The sequence below is a fragment of the Pleurodeles waltl genome, chromosome 11, assembly GCF_031143425.1.
Source record: "Pleurodeles waltl isolate 20211129_DDA chromosome 11, aPleWal1.hap1.20221129, whole genome shotgun sequence".
In the NCBI taxonomy this organism is placed as follows: Eukaryota; Metazoa; Chordata; class Amphibia; order Caudata; family Salamandridae; genus Pleurodeles; species Pleurodeles waltl.
This window is the reverse complement of record NC_090450.1, coordinates 98047756-98069899: the sequence shown is the minus strand read 5'-3', so window position 1 is coordinate 98069899 and position 22144 is coordinate 98047756. Positions and strand designations below refer to the sequence as shown.

General features: G+C 45.7%; 1 protein-coding gene across 1 annotated transcript in view; it reads right to left on the bottom strand.

The window, feature by feature from the left end:
- Nucleotides 1-22144, bottom strand: part of LOC138265472 (transient receptor potential cation channel subfamily V member 6-like) — a 223294-nt gene that overhangs the window by 9018 nt on the left and 192132 nt on the right. Inside the window, exon 16 of the mRNA XM_069213212.1 lies at nt 11246-11355. Coding sequence (XP_069069313.1) covers nt 11246-11355 — 110 coding nt within the window. The remainder of the gene's footprint in view (nt 1-11245; nt 11356-22144) is intronic.

Here is a 22144-nt window from a genome sequence, read left to right as displayed (position 1 = left end):
ATCAACCTATCCACAGTGCATATCCCTCCTCATCTTGCCTTTGTGACAGTTGGGGACTCTGCTCAGTGATCCATGTTGTTCTGACCCCGCTGCTGCTGTCCTGGCCTCCAGAAGATTCATCACTGTCCGTGTGCCGACCATGCTGCCCCGGGTGGTGAACCCGGGCTCCAAGCCTGCTCATGCCCCCAGGTCTGAGGGCAATTAGAGGAGAGGCAGGGCCGGGGAGGAGCACAGGCTATCACTGCTCTCCACTTGGTGACAGTTCCACATTTTGGACCCCGGTCCTGTGTGAGCCAGATTTGCAACACATGGTTCTCCCCCACTGGCTTCTAATCACAACACTGTCTTGGGCCGTGGCTCATCCTCTAGGCCACTATGGGCAAGTATGATACACAAAAGCAGAAACTCTCCTTCACGTGTGAATGCCACACATGCCAGACTGAACAAGAACCATCAATGGAGGACTCGCCTGGCTGCTCAGGAGGTGACACCCAGATAGTCCTCAAGGAACTTTTAGCTGAGGTGAAGTCTGGCCTCAAACCCATCGATGCAAAACTAGACATCCTCACTACTCGTCTAGCCCACATGAAATACCACATTGATAAACATAAAAACAGACTAGACCATTTTGAGAACCAGGTTCGGATATGGATGATGCCCAGGTTGTCTCCAAGGAACAACTCTTGCATATGGACAAAGTCCTCAACTTTATAAAAGCTAAAAATTAAGATGTGGAAGCAAGGTCGCTATGGAACAATCTTTGGATCATTGGCCTTCCTGAATCCACCACCATCAACAAAATGGAGGACTTCTTGGAATCCCTGCTCCACAAGCGTTTTTGCAGAGGCCCATTCCTCAGTTTTCATTGTGGAGCATGCAAACCCACTTGCTGGGGCCACATCTCCCTCCTGGGGTTCCGGCCTGACCCATTGTTGCCAGACTCTTAAGGGATCGCAACATAATTCTGAGACATGGACGAGACCGGAGGTCGGTCGCCTACTAGGGAAACAAACTCTCCTTCTATGCAGGTTTTACCCAGTCTTCACAGGTGGCACATCAAGAGTTCCTCCCAGCCAAAAATATCCTTCAAAAGGCAGATAGTCTCTGCGTTTTGCAATACCTGGCAAAGCTGCACATCCTGTTTGAGGGGAAACCTGCCTTCTTCACTAATGCTAAGTGTGCTCTCAGGGTCACAAAGCACATCACCACTAACCGGCAGAGGCCCTTTGCATCCTCAAATGGTCAAGGCGATGATTTCCTCAGTGACAATGACTGACACTGTTTGCTGAGAGCCTCCTCCCATGACCAAGATTTGTGGGTCCTGCTAGGGGGGTCCCCGACTATGAGAGAGGCCTGACTGTTGCCAGAAGGACTGGCCCTTCTGGGAGACTACCGTGTTCTCAGGTTACATCAGATTGTCGAAATGTGTCTGCAGTTACTTGGGTGCCTGACGCCTGTTCGGCAACCCTGCCTGATCGAGTCTGGGGCCTGCGCAGGATCTTTCTTTGCCTCTAGGTATGTTTCCCAGATTGGTTATTTCTTCTCTAATGGGTTGTAGGAATGGTGGGTGGATTTGCTAAACTCCACCATGTTCTGGGTTTGAGTGGGAGGTGAATGGTCTAGGGTTGTTGTTTTTCATGGTTGTTTACTGTTGTTTTTCTCTTCCTCTCACACCCAGCATAGTCACTTAATCTATCTATTCCCACTCAGGCACGGTCTGCCTCACAACATGTTTCTGCCAGAACACATAACCTCACCTCTTCAGCATCATGACATTCCTCAAATGTCTCACCTGGAATATTTGCGAGCCTAATGACCATAGGAAAGCTCTTCTAGTACATGCATACCTCACCAGATATCATGTAGATATTTCCTTCTTCAAAGAGTTACATCATACCCAACCCCATGGCACCGTTACTGTGCGCACATTGGTGCAGAGAGATATATACCTCTGTTTACTCCACTTTTGCCAGAGACATTGCCATAATGCTTCACAAAGGTTTACAGTGGCAAATAATATGTACAATCTTTAATGAGAAAGGCGGATGTGTGCTGCTAGCTGGCACCCTTCACAGACATCTATGAATCAGGCCTCTATAAATGGCCCCAACAATGAAGACCCAGACTTCTCCTCTGAGCTACGGAGACTCATATCCAATCTAGGCTCTTCTGCCATATTGCGGGAGTTGACCTCAATGTTGTTTGGACAACCAGCTGGACCAGTTGAGAGCATCTAGGCGTCCCTACCTACATGCAGCATCAACACTCAACACTATCGTATAAGATAATTACCTGCAGAACATTTGACACCATACACACACCACTCATGTGGGGGGTACTTGTGTCACTGCCTTTCCCAACGCATAGTCCAGAATAGATTATTGGCTGATCTCTCGAGACATACAGACAAGTGTCATGAGTGTATATCATCTCCCCCGCACCATTTCTGACAATGCTCCAGTCCTGTTGGAGCTCTTGATTCCCCATTTGCCCCTCTGTCTCTTCACTGAACACCTGCCACCCGGGGAACTCCATGAGGCTACATTTCGTATACAGGGCTGCACAGAAATGTTGGAGTACTTTACCCACAATCAGGCCTCAGTGAAATTCTCATTCATGCTCTGGGAAGCCTTCAAAGTAGTCATCTGTGGAGTGTGTGTTGCCAAACAATCCGGGGTCTCACAATGCTTGAGCATAACATTCATGCCCTCGAGCTTGAATACGTTCACTCTGGATAGGTTGCCACATTGGCCTCAATCTGGGATAAATTATCAGAATTTTCTGAAGAGGCTCGCTGTGAAACACATTACCTGTACCGCAAAGTGCAGGCCCACAGCTAAGAGGAAGGCAACCAACCAGGCAAACCCCTAGCAGGTTTACTGTGTAAACCGCATGGCTCCACATATGTGGTGGAACTTCTGAACGACTAACAAGTCCTTCACTCAGCTCCTAAGGAACTACTGGACACTATGACTACCTTCTATGCCAAACTATACACTGTGACTACACTCTTTCCAGAGAACTAGTTAGGCACATATTTAGATAACATGCAGCTTTTCTGGCTAGATTGAGCCCATCATGCCTATTTAGATTCGCCCACATTAGTGGAAGAACTAATGCAGGTCATTCATAGTCTCCCGGGGGACAAGGCATCCGGCCTGGAAGGCTTGACAACCATCTTTCACAAAGAATGTACTCCAGATGCTGGCAATGTTTGAAGAATCCATTTAGGGAGGCTCCCTACTCCCATCTCCATGAGAGGCAGTCATTGTGACGCTCCTTAAGCCAGACAAACCACTGCAGTGTTGAGACACTTACCGACCACTATCCATTTTCCATGTAGATAATAACATCTTTGCCAATATCCTGGGCAATCTCCTTCTCCCTCTTTTACCTAAGATTGTATGGCCAGACAAGTCTGGGTTCATCCCCGGCTATTCCACATCAAACAACCTGAGTAGTATGTTTGCGGTCATGCACTACCTGGACCCCCAGGATCCAGCTTTTGCTGCCTTACCCAGTTCCACTAAGGCGTTCAACTCTCTCGAGTGGCCATATCTATTTCCACTGTTGGAGCGCTTAGGTTTGAGTACTAGACTTCTACATCAAGCCAGCTCCTATACACTTTACCCACTGAATGTGCGCTTTAATGGTATGATATCAGATTCTCTCACAGTCACCCTCAGAACACAGCAAGATTGTCCCCTCACACCCATTTTTTTGCTATTGCACAGGAGCCACTGGTGACCAAACTCAGGCAACATTGCACCAACCTGGGTATTGGCTTCACGACCACAGGGTTAATAATCTCATTATATGCAGACTACATCACCCTAAATGTATGCAACTCAAAGGAAAACCTAATGCCACTAACTCGTGAGATTATACGATTCAGCAATTTTTCAGCCATTTCGGTCAACTGGTCCAAGTCCATACTGTTTCCTCTTACTGATGGTAGCTGGCCCTTCTGTACAAAATACCCATTCAAATGGGCCAATGACCCCGTCCGTTACCAGGGGATCAGGCTCAGTCGAAATCCAGAAGAACTCTGGAAGGCCAATTATGGCCAGGTCAGGACATGGCACAAAGACAGAATTCCAATCTGGTCACACCTACTGTTATCGGTCTCTGGGTGAATAGTGAGCACAAAAATTGTCACCCCCCCCATGTTCTTATATCTTATCCTCAACCTGCCCCTTCCCCCTCATGGCTCATTTCTTTCACTGGGTGTGCTCCAACCTCTTGGCAAACAGCCCTGTATGGTAGCTTTCATGGTAGCTTTCATGGTCGCTACTAACCTTGCTGCTCCCTCAAGGGGGCCTTAGTGCACCAGGCATGTAGTTATATGTGCTCTGTGCACAAGCGCAATATCTACATTTTTGGCATATCCAACACCTTTTCAGAGACATGTGGCTTTAGAAGCCGATCAAGCAGCACTGTGGTCCCTGACCACAGCCCTCTATTTACCCTAAAAGGCACTAAGGACTGAAATTGACACAGGAGTGTGTGTGAGATGGGCATGGTATGGCATGAGGAGGCGAGTCAAACTCCCTATCTGTATGCTCCATCCATCCTGCTCGGAAACAACCCCCAGCTGTCACTCCTGCTGGATGCGAGTGCCGGAATGCATGCCCGTGGATGTGGTTTCACAACTTTCTCGGACCTTTTCCAGAATGATCAGTGCATACCACCGTTCGCAGCCTCTAGCACATCTCAAACCACGGTTCTAGAAGTTTTATATCACCAACTCCGGGCTGCCTGACGCACAATGCACAATACCTTCCCTGCGGACTATGGACTTAGAGACTCCCCTCACAGACGCCCAATGGTGTTACTGTTGTGGCCACATGGCTACATTATCACTCAACTATCAACTGCGATATTGATACATTTTAAGTTACTAGACCAACTATACTTGATCCCGACACAACCTTTAAAAATGGGACTCACTGCAGACACGCACTGCTTGCGGTGCACCTTCCCACAGGCCCCTTGTATACAATTAGCATGGGACTGTCCAGAGGTGGCGGATTTCTGGGAGGGTGTCTTTTCCACTATACATGCAATCACCTGCCACCTACTACCCGTACCCCCACTTGGGAAGGCTTCCTTGCCTATGTTAAAAATGCTCTGGCCGGTGACCCCCGATTAATAGCAATGCTTCTCCTTTTAGCCAAGCATAGAGTGGCCATACTCTGGGGTAAGCGACCCATCCCAACAGTGGTGTCCTGGAACAGTTGACCAACTACTGGAAACTTCCTGCCCCAAAGACTTATGGGAACTGATCCACTCTTATCTGCACCACAGAGACTCTCCCTTCATTTCTCTAAGAGGAACAGATACTGAGGACTGCATTTCACCCCCCAACTCCAACCCTACCCTTATCCCTGATTGTTGAAGGTGCTCCAAACAAGTTGCTTCATCTAAGGCTTACGCGCCCCTAATCATTACATAACTGCTTTATCATTTTTCTCTGCAATTTGATCATCTGCCGTTTGGAGGGTGTGCATACTCTAAAGCTGGTGTGGAGGTGCGAGCGATATTTGTGATGGGTACCTTAGGTCAATGTTATTAAATCATGCACTGCTTTGTTACCATGCTTCTTCCTCCTGTCTCCCTCCATCTATTTGGCCTTTTCTTTCCCCTGTCCCTTTATCACCCTGTCCCACTTTCCAAATAACTTTCTGACAGTTGTGCTGTGTATGCTCTACTTTAAATGCTAAAAAAAATCATTTTAAAAAAAAGTCGTCAAGCACTGAAATAAATTTAATTGAAACAATTAAATGGTTTCAATCAAATACTTACACATTTGATACTGTAGAAGTACCAGTTTTGTAATTCATCTAAGAATGAACATTCCTAAACTTCCTAAACTCACCCACCTATTCAAACACTCACTTAGACAGTACAGAGATGAGTGAATGGAGGCCCAAGCAGCAAAAACATAGGCGATCTGGGGACATGGCTACTGAAAGGTCAACATGGCTACATTCAAGCCGAGCTGCATGCCTAATCTAGAGAAAATACTTTTATGTAGTTTCGGGGGCTGCTGTATGGACGGGTAGGCGATTAGTGAGATAAAGCAAATTTGTTATGTTTCTTGGCCCTTAGGGGGTCTATTTGGCAAAGGGCTGCCTCCTCTGGCCTCCTGCATGGCTTCTTGTGACTGGGAAGAATGCCTACCAGAGAACGATAAGCAGTTTGCAATGCAGGTGTATAGAATTTCCTGGTGCAACCATCTGAGGAGTCTGAGAGTAGTTGAGTTGAAGGATATGGAAGCAGGGGCATGGAGATCTGGTTAGCTTCAGACATATTGTCCAGACCAAAGAGGAGTGGCATCTGAGGTGGGCCAGTGGATAGCCAGGTGTTAAAACTGGATGACTCAACAATGATGTGATGCTAAGGAAAAATGCTGGGTAGGGAATAAACAAGAAATATTATCAGGAGTGTGAACTGGTAGAGACAAGGCTAAACACTATTCTTCAAATGCATGGAGAAGAGAGCTCATAAAAGGAGCCAAGTTTGTGACCCCTCCCAATTGAAAATGCCAGTGGTCCACCAATGAACGATTATTGATGACCACTCCTCCTCTGAACCTTTCTGGGGTTTGAAAGGAAGATTGAGTGGATTTCTTGAGGGATCCCCTGCTGGTCAACGGAGATATTGGAGTACAATGGGTAAGGAAAAAACAGACTTAACAATAGACAACATAGAACAGACTGGAAAAACATGATTTCTCAAAAATCGAAAGGAGAATGCATTAGAAGTGAGTGACGACACATCCACTGGGGCAAAAGGACAAGGACCAACAAAATGTGTCCTCACTGAGAGATGTGCTACAAGAGGCTACCTCCTCCATGACAGTGATGGATCATAAATATTCACAAACACTGAGGTGACCTGCTATGGACAGATGTTGAAAACATAAACAAGAGAATGAGCTCTATCGAGATGGGTCTCTGTAAAATAGTAGATCTAAAGCAACTCAAGGGCTATGTGATACAATTGATGAGTGATACGCTAGTTCAGCAACAGAAAACGGAGGCTGCAAAAAGTAGAACTAAGGCAATAAAGTGCAATTTTGGGGAATTTCTCAAACTCTGGAAGATCCAGGGAGTGGCAGCATCGGGCATTCACCCCTTTCAATTGAAAGGGGCTCAAATTCACTGGAGGGCCCGTTATCCATGAGGGAAGTCCTTGCAGCTTCAGTTAAAGGCATTCTGCGAGTAGTCACATTATTATTTTTATATACCACTGGAGCTCTCACTGCTGGCAATTCATGCTTTGTTTATCCAGCTGCATAGCCACAGTGTTATGAGCTGTAGTGTCAGGAAGAAAAATGCCCCCCTACTCTAGTATGGTATTGAAAAAATGGCTGTGGTTTGAGTGCCGAGGGTCCCAGTGTCACTATACCTGTAACTCTAATGATAGCTGTGCCCCAATGTATAATCCTGTTCACATTTGTTTTAATGCTATGTCAAATATTTTTAAAGATATATGCATAGGTCAGCAATTGAAATGCAGCCCAAATACATCATGGTGGTTCATGAGCTGAAATGGGACCCCCTTTTCCTGCAGACACCACTGCACCTGTTCATGAGATGACATTCTCAAGGGGACATGGACCTATTCAATATGATTATTTGATGGAGATGATGTCTTGGCCTTTACAAATGCAGTCCCAAAACACAGCATTAATGTTATATGAATTTGACTGTGGAATTCCAATCTCAAGTACATAATGCCATTTCTTGCGAAAATTAGAGTAGTTAGGTACATAGATACTGTATGGCTGAAATTAACCAGGTTGGCAGGTAGCTCTGTCTATTATAGCCTTATAGCCCGCTGTAGTGGGCAATACCTGTCATTAAAGGCCTCCTCCAGTGTTAAAGGCCCAAGCCAAAGGCAAGAGTCTTTAACAAGGGAGCAGATTTAATGCAGTATAGCCAAGCTACGGAGGGCTATAAGACTATTAGAACATTCCACCATTAGAGTGCAGCATGTTCTAGTAAATAAAACAAAGGCCTCACAGAGCCTCAGGGGATTAAAATCCCCATAGACCCTGTGAGGCCTTTGTTCACAGCAACAACTGTGACCAACATTGGAGTGCTGGAGATCCGGGCTTCTATTGGCCATTAGAAGCCCGGAGCACCCCATTGTTTTCAATGGAGCTCTTAACATTCCAATGTTCTAATACGAGTTAATAGGGCTGGACTACGGTTGCAGCCCAACCCCAAGGCAATGGTACCAGATGAATTCTACAGCCAATAAAATTTGGTCTGTTGTTCCTGCACCCTGAAAATCTTCGTACCAGAACACTGTGCCACTTATAATCGGAATGAATGTGCAACATGTTAGTTTTGGGCCTGGAAAGCTCAATTTTTAATCAGAGTCAAGGCTTTATTGCAGGCCCAGATTAGACTATAAGGCAGCTGCTTCCTTGGGTGAGTCATTTGTAAGTTGCAGCCCCAGTAGCAATACCTGGGGTATCTTTCTAGAAGCGTATGCGGCCATGCTCTGCTACTGGTGACATTAGCAGTGCTTAATTTAAAAAAAAAATAAGTGCCAGAGCCCTTTTCAAGAGGCCACTGCAGCTTGCACCACCCATTACCCTGACCAGCGCTGCCAATAACAGTACTAACGCAACTTCAAACCATTACACTCCTATAAGTGTGACAATTCAGCCTTTTAATATACATTACAAATGACAAATGTGATGCCAAAGCTAATTGTATTGCTTTGGTTGGCTGGTATTACTCAATTTTAATGGATATTGGATTATCATACAGCTATGATTGTGCTCATCACAAAATTGGACAAACAGCGCCTCTATGTGCCAGGCTGTCATAAGTGCTGGTGTTGACAAAAAAGTGCTGGTGCTGAGCACCGTAAACCACTGACTGAAATAAAGCACCATATCAGGTAGGAGAAATATTCAGGTGATGAAATATTGTTTAGCAAGTGAACTCCTAGAAGTTTTGTGCCTAGCCTTTTCTCAGTTGTCATTTGAGGAGTTTTGGCTGGTAAATCGTGATTGCTGTACGTGTAAGCTAATAATTGGTCACACGTATAGGGTTTTTTCACATGGTGTAAATTGGGGTGCAGTTGTACTAGGGATTGCAGTTTCTTGTGGAGGTGCGCAGTTACTCATAAGGGATCTATACCACAAGGTCATGAGAAATGTATATGAGGATTGCTGTTTTCTTTCTTTCCTGTATGGGTTACACCTCTTTCTTTGAATGGCAGGACAGTGAATCAACAGCATAGTGTGAAGTTAGATCGCGTTGGAAGTGTTCATATCATCGCTAGTGGGCTTTAAACCAGGCATTCCCATTACATCTATCCTCTCCCTACATTGTACCACTCACTCATGTGCTTACAATGGAGTATCTGCTTCTGTCTGATGTGGGTTATTTTCTGTCTTGTCTGTACAGCTTTAATGTAACAAGAAGTGACTCATCTGAGCGTCCAGACTTGGCAGAAGTGTTTGCGGGGCCTGGGGCAAAAACTTCATGTGAGGCCATCTGGTCGCTTCTTCTGTTTTGTCAGTTGACGTAAGCAACTATTTCTATGTATTTATTCCTGCTAGAAAATACTCTCCATTCCCTCCCCCCACCCGATAAGAAAATACTCTCACTTCCATCTTCTACTCCCTCCAATAAAATGTATGTAGTAAAACCTCATGGAACAGCAAATTTCTCTGGTCTTACGATAAAAAGAAAAATCGGTCCCACTGTGTAATTCATCATTCTATAGGGTTAAACTCTTAATTGCATGGTACTGGGCTGATTTTACAGTGGCCCCAGATCTCTCAGCTCGAAATCAGGACCAAAGTTTCACAGTGTTTCCGTGTTTCATAATGTAACTTCACGGGGGCTGACGGGATTACAAGAATTCAGTGTTTGGCAACCGCCAAGACACCGCCCTGTGCAAAATGGCCTTGTCTGCGGCTGACATTCATGTTACCGTCTAAACGCTTACGTTTCTAAGAGTCCGAAAACTTAAGAAGTAAGACCTCCAATACAAAGAAAACCCGATTTTTACTGCTTGCAAAAAGGCCACCCAAACGAAGAAGGTTTAATAGCTAAAACAATATACACATGCTTTTTTCATGTATGAGTCAACACACAAAATGGCAGTAAAACCTGAACGCAAACAAACATGCCGAGAACTAACAAGCATATGAATCGCAAGCATCAGTCAAAATATCACTGACGCATAGGGCAAGAGCTGCTGCGTGCATTTACACGCAGAAGCATTTATAACAATATATGAAAGGTTTTTACACATGAAACATGTTTAACAAGCCAGAGATGGTGTTGTGAATGAGGGCAATATTTTCATATCATTCCACACTTCCAACCTAATTATCACATCTCAGAGCCACAGTGGCTGGAGGGGCCTGGGGGTGGCAGGTTTGCCTGTATCAGTGATTACATGAGTCCTTTGGTGCACGCACCTCATCTGTGCCCAATCACTGGGCAGGAGAACATGTTTACACTGATGTTCATGCGGTAACACGATTCCTGTCAGTCCTCAAAGTGACAGGACCAACAGCTATTGTTCGGGTACTTTTTTAATTTTTGAGAAGGCATGCGGTTCCAGCGTGGTAGCAAGAGAGGAAGGACACTGACAGTGTCCAATGGGAAGGACAGGAAGGAGTACTTGATTCACAGACGACCCGATGGCAAGAACAGCAGAAGACAACAAGAAGTTCAGACAGCTTACTGGCCAAATCAGAAGCACGTAAATCAGAGCGATGCTGGAGTAAGCCAATGTTAAGTTCAGGTAAGTAAGCGGCTGGTTCTAAGCCCCTTTTAAGTTTTTGTTTTTTTTAATAACAAAAGATTTTGCAAGCATGTGCGCAGGCGAAACCTAAAAAAGTGCTATAATATGGTCAGTGCTGGCTGGGTCAAGGTTTTTTATTTTTTTATTTTTTTTATTTTTTTAAACTTTCAGGGATGTAGCACAGCAGCCATGTTGCTGTATAACATGGATAAAAACACTGACAATGTAAAAAAAAACAAAAAAAAAAAAACGCCATGACACAGCCAGCGCTGTTATACAGTATGGCTACACATTGACAAAGCAAACAGCTATTGTTTTGTAGGCAAGATCTATTGGCTTTGCCAATGCTTGTTAATGTTTGTGAAAGTCATTAGTATATTAGCATGTTCAAACCAAATATCCATCGAATTAGCGACAAATATGAGGTAGATAATTTTAGCGTGAAGATAAGTCTTACCCAAAGTACCGCTTCTTGTCATCGAAACCCAAGGATCTTCCAGAAATTCCAGACTTGCTTTTCAGGAACTGGGGAAGCCGCCGTTCCAGCAACAGAATTGTGGCAGCAATCTGCACAGTTAAACACAGTATGCATGATTTCAAGACTGTTTCACTGTCATTTTTAGTTAACTTTCAGTCATAAATCAAGGGTTCCAGGTACACAATTAATAGGTTATGATTAACATAGATTTTCGAGGAGGGAGGAGGTATCACGCCACCAACCCTTGATTCCACCTCGTGCCTCTTCCATCCCCACCCTTCCCCTTTATCTCATTCTTGCATCTGGTTTCATTCCCGCCTTCTTCCTTTATCACAGTTTTTCCATCTTTCGCTTTCTTTCCCACTTTTGTCTTTCTCTCTCTCTCGGTCAAAGTTTGATTTTCAAATTAAGTGCCGGTCCCCAAAAATTAGTGCCTGAGTGTCCCACTTGCAACCCCCCACTCACATCAAGCACTGTACAAATACACAAGTCATCGGGCGTTAATAATAGTGTGAAATCCAAATGGATTTAAATAGGTGGGCTTTTTATTTTTCTGAGGTTTGACCTATTGGGGACGTTTTTTAGGTGAGATATTTTCAATTAATTTTACTGAAAAATTTACTTTTCTTTACACAATCTTACAAACGCTTCCACGCTCTTGCACTGGGTGCATTTTGCCAGTATCGTCATTTATTAGTTTGCAGAAGTTAATAATTTATTTCTCAATAATGTTTTTGAAAGTGGGCATTCCATACAGTGTCAGAGGAGTGCTGAGGTAGTAAGAATGTAAATGTGCGTGTCCATTCACAATTGTACAGGGCCTTCCCCTGCGTCTTAAAGAAACACTTGCAGACAGTGCTTGCTGCTAACACACGCATGGAACTGCGTCACCCGCAGTTCGCTCTTTATTTATACCTTCGTGCTCCGTGCCCCTCCCGGACACGCAGAGCACGTCAGGCGCACATGGAGAGCCCGCAGGGTTCTCCATTAACTCTTTACATCCCCCCCATGTTTTACTCCACATGGGGACTGGAACTAACAAAACTGACACCAAAATTAACACATAACGGTATAAAGTCACTTAGGAATAGTTCGTACTAAAAACACACGTAAACAGTCCACCTCAACGAAAACACTGTCCTTACGAACCAGCAGACCTTCCGTCTTCATCCTGTTATAACCGCCTGGCAACGGAACTCCAACTACGAGCAGCCGACATGACAGACAAAGTCCTTCAACTGACTACTCGGTGCAGGATTAGGACGTAGATCATATCTTCGGCTTCTTGTGCGCAAGCTTTCATTCCCAGGGGCATAAACAGGTAGGGTTTGTTCAGTCAGCACCGGCCTCCTGACACTCTCCACCTCATTGGTCACCACGGGTGACCCGCCTGTAATGTCCTCAAACTCTCCTTCATCATCAATTGGTTCCCTCCGTCCAGCTTTCTTAAAATGTGACACATTCCGTGTCACTCTTTGTCTTCCTCTGGCCGCAGTGATCATGGACCCCTTCACACCAATAACCTCCCATATCTCGGGTTCAAACGGAGTTATAAACTTTCCTCCCCCTCTCCGACATTTCACCACCACTTGGTCTCCTTCTTGGAACCCTCGGTATCTTGCTCGTCGTTGGGCACTCGCCCTCTGATTAGTAGCTCGCCGTCGTTTTTGAGTGGCTTTAACATCCAACACAGGAGGTCTCCATTTAGGACCTGATGGAATACAGTCACGTGGAGATACTTTGAACATCAAAGAGGAGGGAGCACAACCAGTGGTACTATGGGGCGTTTGACGATAAGCACTCAGGAATTGGTGTAGACACTGTTCGCTGTCTTCCCTTTTCTCTACACCAATTCGAAGAGCCCTGTTCAAAGTTCGCATGAACCTTTCCACGTCTCCATTTGCCTGAGGCCAGTAAGGCGTTATCTTCCGATGACGAATTGCCAGACCCTCAAGGTATAACCGGAACTCTTGTCCTTGGAATGGGGGACCATTATCCGTTCGAATTTCATCAGGCAAACCAAACAAAGCAAATGTCTTTTGTAGAACTGGCCGCACATTCTCAAATGCCGTCGACGGCACTACCTCAACCACCGGGAATTTAGTATAAGAGTCAATCAGAACAGCCGTTAACCTCCCATCTGGAAAACTTCCAAAGTCCATGCTTATTTTAGCCCATGGTTTCAGAGTAGCCGGCTCCGTTATCACCGGACAATTCGGAGGTTCCACTGACGTGATGATACAGGAGTGACACTGTCCTACCATCTCGTCAACTTGACTGTCCATACCTTGGCACGTAATCTCGCTTTGGTTTTAGCAGCCCCTTGATGTCCTTGATGTGCCAGCTCAATCACTCTAGACCAGAGACTTTGTGGAAGTACAATCCTTCTTCCCCGTAGAACCAATCCTTCATTATCAGTAGACAGTTCCTCTCGCACTTTCCAGATGCTTTGCATGGCCACTCTCTGTTCAGGGCGAGACGCATGTGTTTTTTCTAGAAAATATTTCCACTTTTTATGGCTCAACGCATCTTTGACGTGGCTCAATATGATATCTTCCTGCGTGGCACTTACAATCTCTGGTACGAGAAGGGCGTTAGGACACGCCGACTGCACGACCATGCTTACAAAGACTTCCGTACTCTCCTCATCTTGTTCTTGTTGCGCATCCGACACCTGCGAACAAGGGTGACGAGACAGATAATCTGCCGGATTATTTGCCCCTGGCCGGTAAACGACAGTGAACCTATAAGGTTGAAGGAGAACGGTCCATCGCTCAATCCTCGGAGGTGCAAGACGCGGGCAACCAGCGAACAACGGAACTAAAGGTTTGTGGTCAGTCACTATTTGAAATTCGTGCCCATACAAATACAAGTGAAAATGGCGGCACGCCCACCGGATGGCTAGAGCCTCACGCTCAATCTGCGCATACCTGGTTTCAACGGCCGACAACGCCCGGCTGGCATATGCGACCGGGACCCATTCCTGATACCTCTGTTCTTGCAAGAGGACGGCTCCGAGCCCGACGGGGCTCGCATCTACCACTACTTCGGTCTTTCTGCTGGGGTTGAAATAGGCCATAGTTGCCTTGTCTAGCAACGCCTCCTTAATATCCATGAAGGCCTGTTGTGCCTCTGGAGTCCAGTCCCATCGGTGTTGCCCTTTTGTTAGCTGCCGGAGAGGTTCAGACATGGTGGCTAGATGTGGTATAAACCTCCCGCAGTACGTGGCCATCCCTAGGAAGCTACGAACCTCCGTGGCACTTTGCGGAACCGCGGCCTGACGGATAGCCTCAGCCTTCCGTGGGTCCACTTGCAGGCCTTCTTTCGAAAATACATATCCAAAGAACTCTACCGAATTTTGGTAAAAGGCACACTTCTTTTTATGAAGCGTTAGTCCTGCTTCAGATAGCCATTTTAACGTCGCACGTAGATGACAATGATGATCCTCTCTCGTCTTGGAGTGTATCAGAATGTCATCACTCAGGTTGATTACTCCTGGTAACCCCGACAGGGTTTCCCTAATCGCATTTTGAAACACCTCCGCCGCGGAGGACACTCCAAAGCTCAGTCTCTTGTACCTTCTCAACCCCACATGCGTCGAGAATGTGGTAATATTCCTGCTTTCCGGGTCTAGCTCTAGCTGATGATACCCCGCATTGAGATCCAACTTGGAGAACCACTGTGCCCCATTCAGATCTGCAATGATGTCGTCCATGGTGGGCGTTATGTGTCTTTCCCTTCGAATAGCCTTATTTGGCAGTCGCATATCCACACAGAGACGAATCGCTCCTGGCTGCTTGGGTTTTGGCGCAATCACTAGCGGCGACACCCACGGCGTAGGCCCATCCACCTTCTCTATGACCCCTTGGTCCTCCAACAACTGCAGCTCTTTCTCAACGACAGGTCTCAGATGAAAGGGTACACGACGATGCCTTAGTGCCACCGGAGCCACGTTGGGATCTATGTGCAATTTGATGCGTTTTCCTCTTAACCGACCCAACCCCTCAAATAGCTGCGGAAACTCGTTGAGAAGGCGTTCCACTTGAGTATCATACACCTGTCGTGCAAAAAACACTAGTCCCAACTCTTCTGCCGTGCGACATCCTAGCAGAGTGCCACGATCTCCCGCCACCACATAGAACTTGGTTTTTGTTGAATTCTCTCCGCTGCTTACAGCCACCTCCACTGTTCCCTTGAGGGGAAGAGGGTCTCGCCCTCCATAATTGTATATCTTAGTAGTTGTCTGGGTCAGTGGCGGGGCAGGTATTAGTTGGTGGAAAAGCGTTTCATCCATGACATTGACCGACGCTCCTGTGTCAATGAGTACGGAGACAAGCATGCCGTTGACATGAACGTCACTCATGGGCGGCGGTGTCCTTTTCCGTGCCTTGCCCCCCGTGAACGATATTACGAATATGTCCTCTTCTTCATCTTCCTCGAAGACCGGGCCACTCGCCATCGCCTGGTCTCTCACCTCTGTGTCCTTGGATACAGCTCTAACACTTGTATCTCTTCCCTTCTGCTCTCCTGGCTTATTCCTCCTGGACCTACACACTTTGGCAAAATGATTTGGCTTGCCACACCGGTTGCAGGATTGTCCTTTAGCCGGGCATCCCATGTTTGGCCGGTGGTCATACCCACAGCTTCCACAGGCCCTGTCGCCGGGTCTGGCAGCGCATGTTTTACGCTGCGCTGCTGGGCGTGCTTGAATCGCATCCACTTGTTCCTCCTTCACCTGGACTACACGAGACGATGACGCAGCCGCTAGTGACTGACCTCTTACAGCCGCCATCGCATCCGCTCGTACTGCCGACAGTTCATGTGATCTTGCAAGAATTAGAATGTCATCGAGGGACATGCCCTGCTGTCTCAAAATCAACTTCCTCAAAGCATTCGACCGGCACCCTTGAATGATTTGCGCTCGGATCTCCTCTTGCTGGTTGAGACCTGTGCACGAGCTCGCTAGCTTTCTCAACCTGGCATAAAACATATCCATTGACTCGATTTCAGTCTGCTGGGCCTGTCGTAGTTTAAAACGTTCGTAATCCGAGTTGAGTTGAGGGTCGAAGTGCCTGTTCAGAGCAGTTACTGCTGTATCAAAATCAGCCTTGTCCCCTGTGTCAGGAAGCGAGTCAAAAAGCTCCTGTAGTTCATCTCCACCCATCAACAGCATTACCGACCTCCGCACTTCCCCGTCCGTTTCCCTGGTTGCACGAAAGTAGTTTTCTAACCTGTTTATCGACAAGCGCCACCTGGGTGCAGCGGTAGCCGGGTCAATTAGTTGGCTAAACGGTGGTAACGAAACGATCGAGGAGTGAACCCTGTTGGTCAACTGTGCTGGGAGCTGGGGGTTCCCTGGTGGCGGTGGAGGATTGGCATCATCCTGTGGTGGGGCACTCATCAAGTGCAGTACACAAGGTGAAGCTGTCCTTTCGTTTTTTTTTCTTTTTTTTTTTTGACTCCGCCTTCCTTACTTCTTCCTTTTCTCCTTTTATTTTCTTCTTCTGCCCCCCTTTTCTTGCCCTTTATTTTTCTGTGACAGTAGTCATGTTCCTCTTTATATTCCTTATTCTGTTATCGAAAACCATGTTTTTTTTCTCTTTTTTTTTTTTATTTATTTAGCCCCTCCCGGGGGCGGCACACATCTAACTGGCTTTGCCTCTAGTCCACTGTTCTTGTGTGCAAGCACACACGCGTGTGCACCGCGCGTCTCTTCTTTTGTTTCGGGCTTCCCTCCCGGCCTCGCAGGAGACGCGCGGCTGGCCAGGGAAGCACGCGTCTACTTCGGCTGCTCCCGGGCGGCGAGGGACGCCCTGGGCGGGGCTTAGGAGCCTCGCGTGGCGCTGCTCTCGGGCAGCGAGGGACGCCCTGGGCGGGGTGTCGGAGCCCCACGTGGTGTGTTCCGTGCAGGGCAGGGCGCGGGGCGCGGCTCACCGTCTTTGGGTTTCCCCGGTGGAGGACCGGTTCTTTTCTTCGTCGTCCGCTCCGCCAGTCGCGCTCCTGAGGTTCCCTTCGTGAACCCTGCTTTTTTTTCTTCTTCGGCGACCGGCCCGGCACCACGATCGCGGCCGCCGACACTGCTCCGCTCTCCTCCCGGTACGTTTTTTCAGCGTGGCCTCGATATTTGATTGCACTATCTTTTACTGCACAGCATTTCGATCCCGCTCGTCGCCAATGTACAGGGCCTTCCCCTGCGTCTTAAAGAAACACTCGCAGACAGTGCTTGCTGCTAACACACGCATGGAACTGCGTCACCCGCAGTTCGCTCTTTATTTATACCTTCGTGCTCCGTGCCCCTCCCGGACACGCAGAGCACGTCAGGCGCACATGGAGAGCCCGCAGGGTGTTTTTTAGGTGAGATATTTTCAATTAATTTTACTGAAAAATTTACTTTTCTTTACACAATCTTACAAACGCTTCCACGCTCTTGCACTGGGTGCATTTTGCCAGTATCGTCATTTATTAGTTTGCAGAAGTTAATAATTTATTTCGCAATAATGTTTTTGAAAGTGGGCATTCCATACAGTGTCAGAGGAGTGCTGAGGTAGTAAGAATGTAAATGTGCGTGTCCATTCACAATGTAATAACATTTTGAGTTTTCATAAAGATTTAGGCATGACCTTTCCAAAGCTATCAGATGTTAGAATTTACACCTAAAATAACTTGCAAGAAGGGGATACAGGGTTATAGGTTAAGATTGTTCAGGAAGTTTGGGGAAGTGTGTCAATCTTCTATCTTAAGAAGTGTGCAAGCAAGGAATATACTCTTAAAAATTGTTTTTTTTTTGTGTTGTACTTTTTTATTGCTTTCATAACTCGAAACAATACACAAAAATGAGACCATAGGCCTTCAAGACTTGCATGACGCATACAGCCGATAGTCTATCATACATACACATGTCAGAATAATAAACAGATTAAGAAAGTATCTACGTCTATGACATACAATTGTTACCAGCATAGTTTTGAAGTAGAAATATAGTCACAGTACAATAGTACAAGAATATACCAATACAGTATCCTGTTATAATAAAACAAGTAGGAAGAACACAACCACTATATGGTATAACTGTAGTGCAGTATCGTTAAACCAGCTGCAGGGTTCAATAGCATTCTATCATTCTCTCTCTGCTGTGCCCCTAACCCCAAAAAGGGACCAGGATAGTCGTATCCTTCCAGAATAGTCCTTCACTAGATAAGCAAGATAAGTGAGAAGGGCAGCTACTATTAGAATGTTGTAGGACGACGATGGATGATGAGGAGGAGGTAGCTTTGAATGACATCCGGCTAGAAAGTCTGAGCTGAGGATTAGGAACGACGTCCCAACATAGTGTAAAAGAGGATAGTGTGCTGCCCTTGGTATGGGGAAAAGAGACCTGAAAGAGGACCTGAATGTAAGGGTAGAGGGCGCAGAAGAGTAATAACTCCCCAGTAACAGTAGTGTAGGTAAAGAGAATAGACAACCCCAAACGCTATAAGAAACAGATATCAAGTGATCAGAAGCGGGGGCGGGAATTATCCGGAGGAGGAGGAATTTTTAAAAATAGTTTTGGAATATGGTAATAAACATGAAAGGGTAGATTTTTAACCATCCATATGTGTAATAGGTACAGAATGCACAAACAGGATTACAAAAATGCTCATATATCGCCACGGCCTGTTAATGCATTACATCTATGCATGTACATTGCACAGACCCAACTTCAAGAGAAATATTGTACACTTCACAGCCCATACATTGCGTATTTTGCTCATGTAAATGTAAAGCTTTGTAAACTATTGCCCAGCTCAAAAAAAAAAAATGTATATGAACCCACATTAGAAAATAATGAGAATGTGATTCTAAATACAGCAGGAAATTATGCTACAATGTTAATCTTAATTTCAGTATTATTCCAGTAGTATAAGTAACATGGAAGTAAAAAGAACAACTATCTACTCATGAAACCAGAACACGAAGCTCTTGCCTGCAGAGCCTTATTGTCATGGAACCAAACTGAAGGCTTCGGAATGGAAACTGGGAGCAAAGATCATGCACATTTTACCACCAATAGTGAGTGAGTACAGTTTAAGAGCAAATTTGAGAAAAATGTTGAGGAAATGCTCTGGCCTATTTGGGAGACAGTACCAAATGGTAAGAAGGCAATGACATATCATAGATTATGAAATGATACACTATAAAAGTGTATTTTTTATAATTGATATCAGAAATTAACCACTCTATTGATCAATTATCTAATCTAAAATGTTCAACTTTATGCATACATATGGTAAAAGAACAATTTCCAAAGGATGTTATATTTAATGAAAGTGCAGTTTCTGCAGGACCTTTGATCGAAACTGTAGGACAGAAAGAACAAATACAAAATACAATTGTTTTCCTTTAATGGTAGCTGAGCTATTTTTTGGATCATCACTGGAGTATTTGTATATTTATTGGAATTGAATATGAAAACATTTGATGTAAAGTGCAGGGAGTGGGGTTGTTGAAGACATCATGGGCCTCATTACGAGTTTGGCAGATGGCGGAGACGGCCCACCAAACTCTTTCAGACAGAAAAACGCCACTCCGGTTTTCCACCCGCGAACCCTATTATGAGTTTTCTGCTGGGCCAGTGGTCGGAAACAGTGTTTCTGCCCACTGGCCCAGCGGAATACTCACCACAACATTGATGCCGGCTCATAATTGAGCCAGCAGCAAAGTTGTGGTGCGTCGGGTGCAGCAGCACCCGTCGCACTTTTCACTGCTCGTAACTCGGGCAGTGAAAAGCGCAACAAGGCTGTCCATGGGGGCCCCTGCACTGCCCATGCCAAGTGCTTGGGCAGTGCAGGGCCCCCATGAAGCCCCCGGCACCTCGTCTCCACCAGCCTTTGCATGGCGATAGGACTGCCATGAAAAAGCCGGCGGAGAGGGGACTCGTAATCCCCAGGGTAGCGCTTATTGCAGCACTGCCCTGGTGGACTAAGACTGCTGGCACAGCCAGGCAGTCGACTGGTGTCAACCTGGTGTGCCGGCGGTCTGACCGTGGCGGCTCCGCCACAGTCGTAATGTGGAGGCCGGACTGCTGCCTTGGCGGCAGTCCGACCTCCACCACGAGTCTGGCGGTCCCAGGACAGCCAGACTCGTAATGAGGGCCCAAGTGTGGGGGGGGGGCTATGGAGTTGAGGATCTTGGACCTTATGTACTAACTCCTTTTCCCATAGACACAAACGAGTAAGACCCTTTGATACATCAGGCTTTTTTTTAGTGTGGACTCTGAGAGGAAAACTCTTATCGATGCATGTATTTGGCCTGAATCACAAAGCCATTTGCAAATGTATATTTGGCTTAGAAACCTAAATTGCTTTTTTTATTAGTGCAAAATCACGCATGGAATTCACAAAAGTTGGATTTGCACTGTGTGAACAGACATACAATTTCTTGTCAGTAAGTCTAATCCCATAAGTGGGCAGGGAGGGAGTGGAAAGCCCAAAAGGTTTGTTCACCAGATTCTACCAGGCATATTCCCTATTTAGAATAGGTGGGAAGTTTATTCCGTTATTCCTTTTCCACGATGGAGAGGAGATTGTAATCTTCATACCCCAAAATGGTTGATGTTTTATAGAAGGTGGAAAATATTTTCCCTGTGGAGAAAAATACTTTTACAAATATAATACCAATTCCCCATATGCAGTTCTTCCCTATGTACAAGTGCATGTTTGAAAATATCTCTACAAAGTCACAGTTTTGAACTGACAAAAGTAATAAAGGAGTATTCTTGTTAATCCTTGACTGTTCCAGCTTTACAAGTAAGCCCTGGAAACCCATTAGGAATTGCTGAAATAATAATACCTACACCTATGTGAAGTCATAAATCTCTGGGTATAGATTTACTCATGTGCTTCACTGTATGTAGTACAGTTTTTGCCGTTGTCAGTATGCTCCATATCCATGTATGCCCATCATAGAGAGTCCTCTTGTAATCCTTGGCACACTTGTTATAACATACCATGGTGAGGGATGGATCCTAGAGGGGGGCAAATGCTGTTTAATTCACCTCAACCAGCTTGGATGCTCAGTAGTATCTCCTGAATGACTTGTAAGCTTACCCCCCATAATATATTACTTTTTTCAAAGTAGCCAATGCTATTTGAGGGGAACCACAATCCCATAGGAGGCTTTACACTATATTTTCTATTTGCCACAAAAAATCCTTCAATCCAGTTTGGGGTGTCCTGGACAACATGTACAAGTTTGGGTAGGGTAATTATTTTATGTAGGGTAGTTCTAAGACAACAAAGGGTTATAATGTTTATGCCTCTGTTTTACATCCCCTAAAATAAATAAATCTAGATTATTTTTCATAAATCCAGCACCATCCTTATTAATATATCATCAGTTATGTAAATCATCCTTGTTGCATCAGGAGGGGGCACTTGACTAGTGGGTCCTGCCTGCAGCCTATCACCAGAAAAAAGACAGATTTTTCGAAGCCAGCATATGTCCAAAATATCTTGATAATATTAAGTAATCCAGTGATGGAAGTATCTGGACTTGAAACGTATAAGAGTAGATCATCAGCAAAGAGGGATCAGTGGTCATATCAGTCAGTTGAAGAACCCACACCAAAGTGTTTTGCATGATCCAGCATCCTAGTGGCATCATTATCAGCAGTGGGGACAGGGGACATTTGTGCAATGTACTGCAGTACAATGGAAAGGCTTCCAACAGGAAACCATTATTCTAGACTCTTGTGTAGAATTTGAACCCACAATAGGAAATACAGCCCCAATCCCATATTATTAAAAATAGAATCATACCTCAAAATAAGATGCACGTTGTGCATCAAGTCATAGCTCTACCATGGGCTCTCTAGCCATCCAAATCCAAGTCATAGAT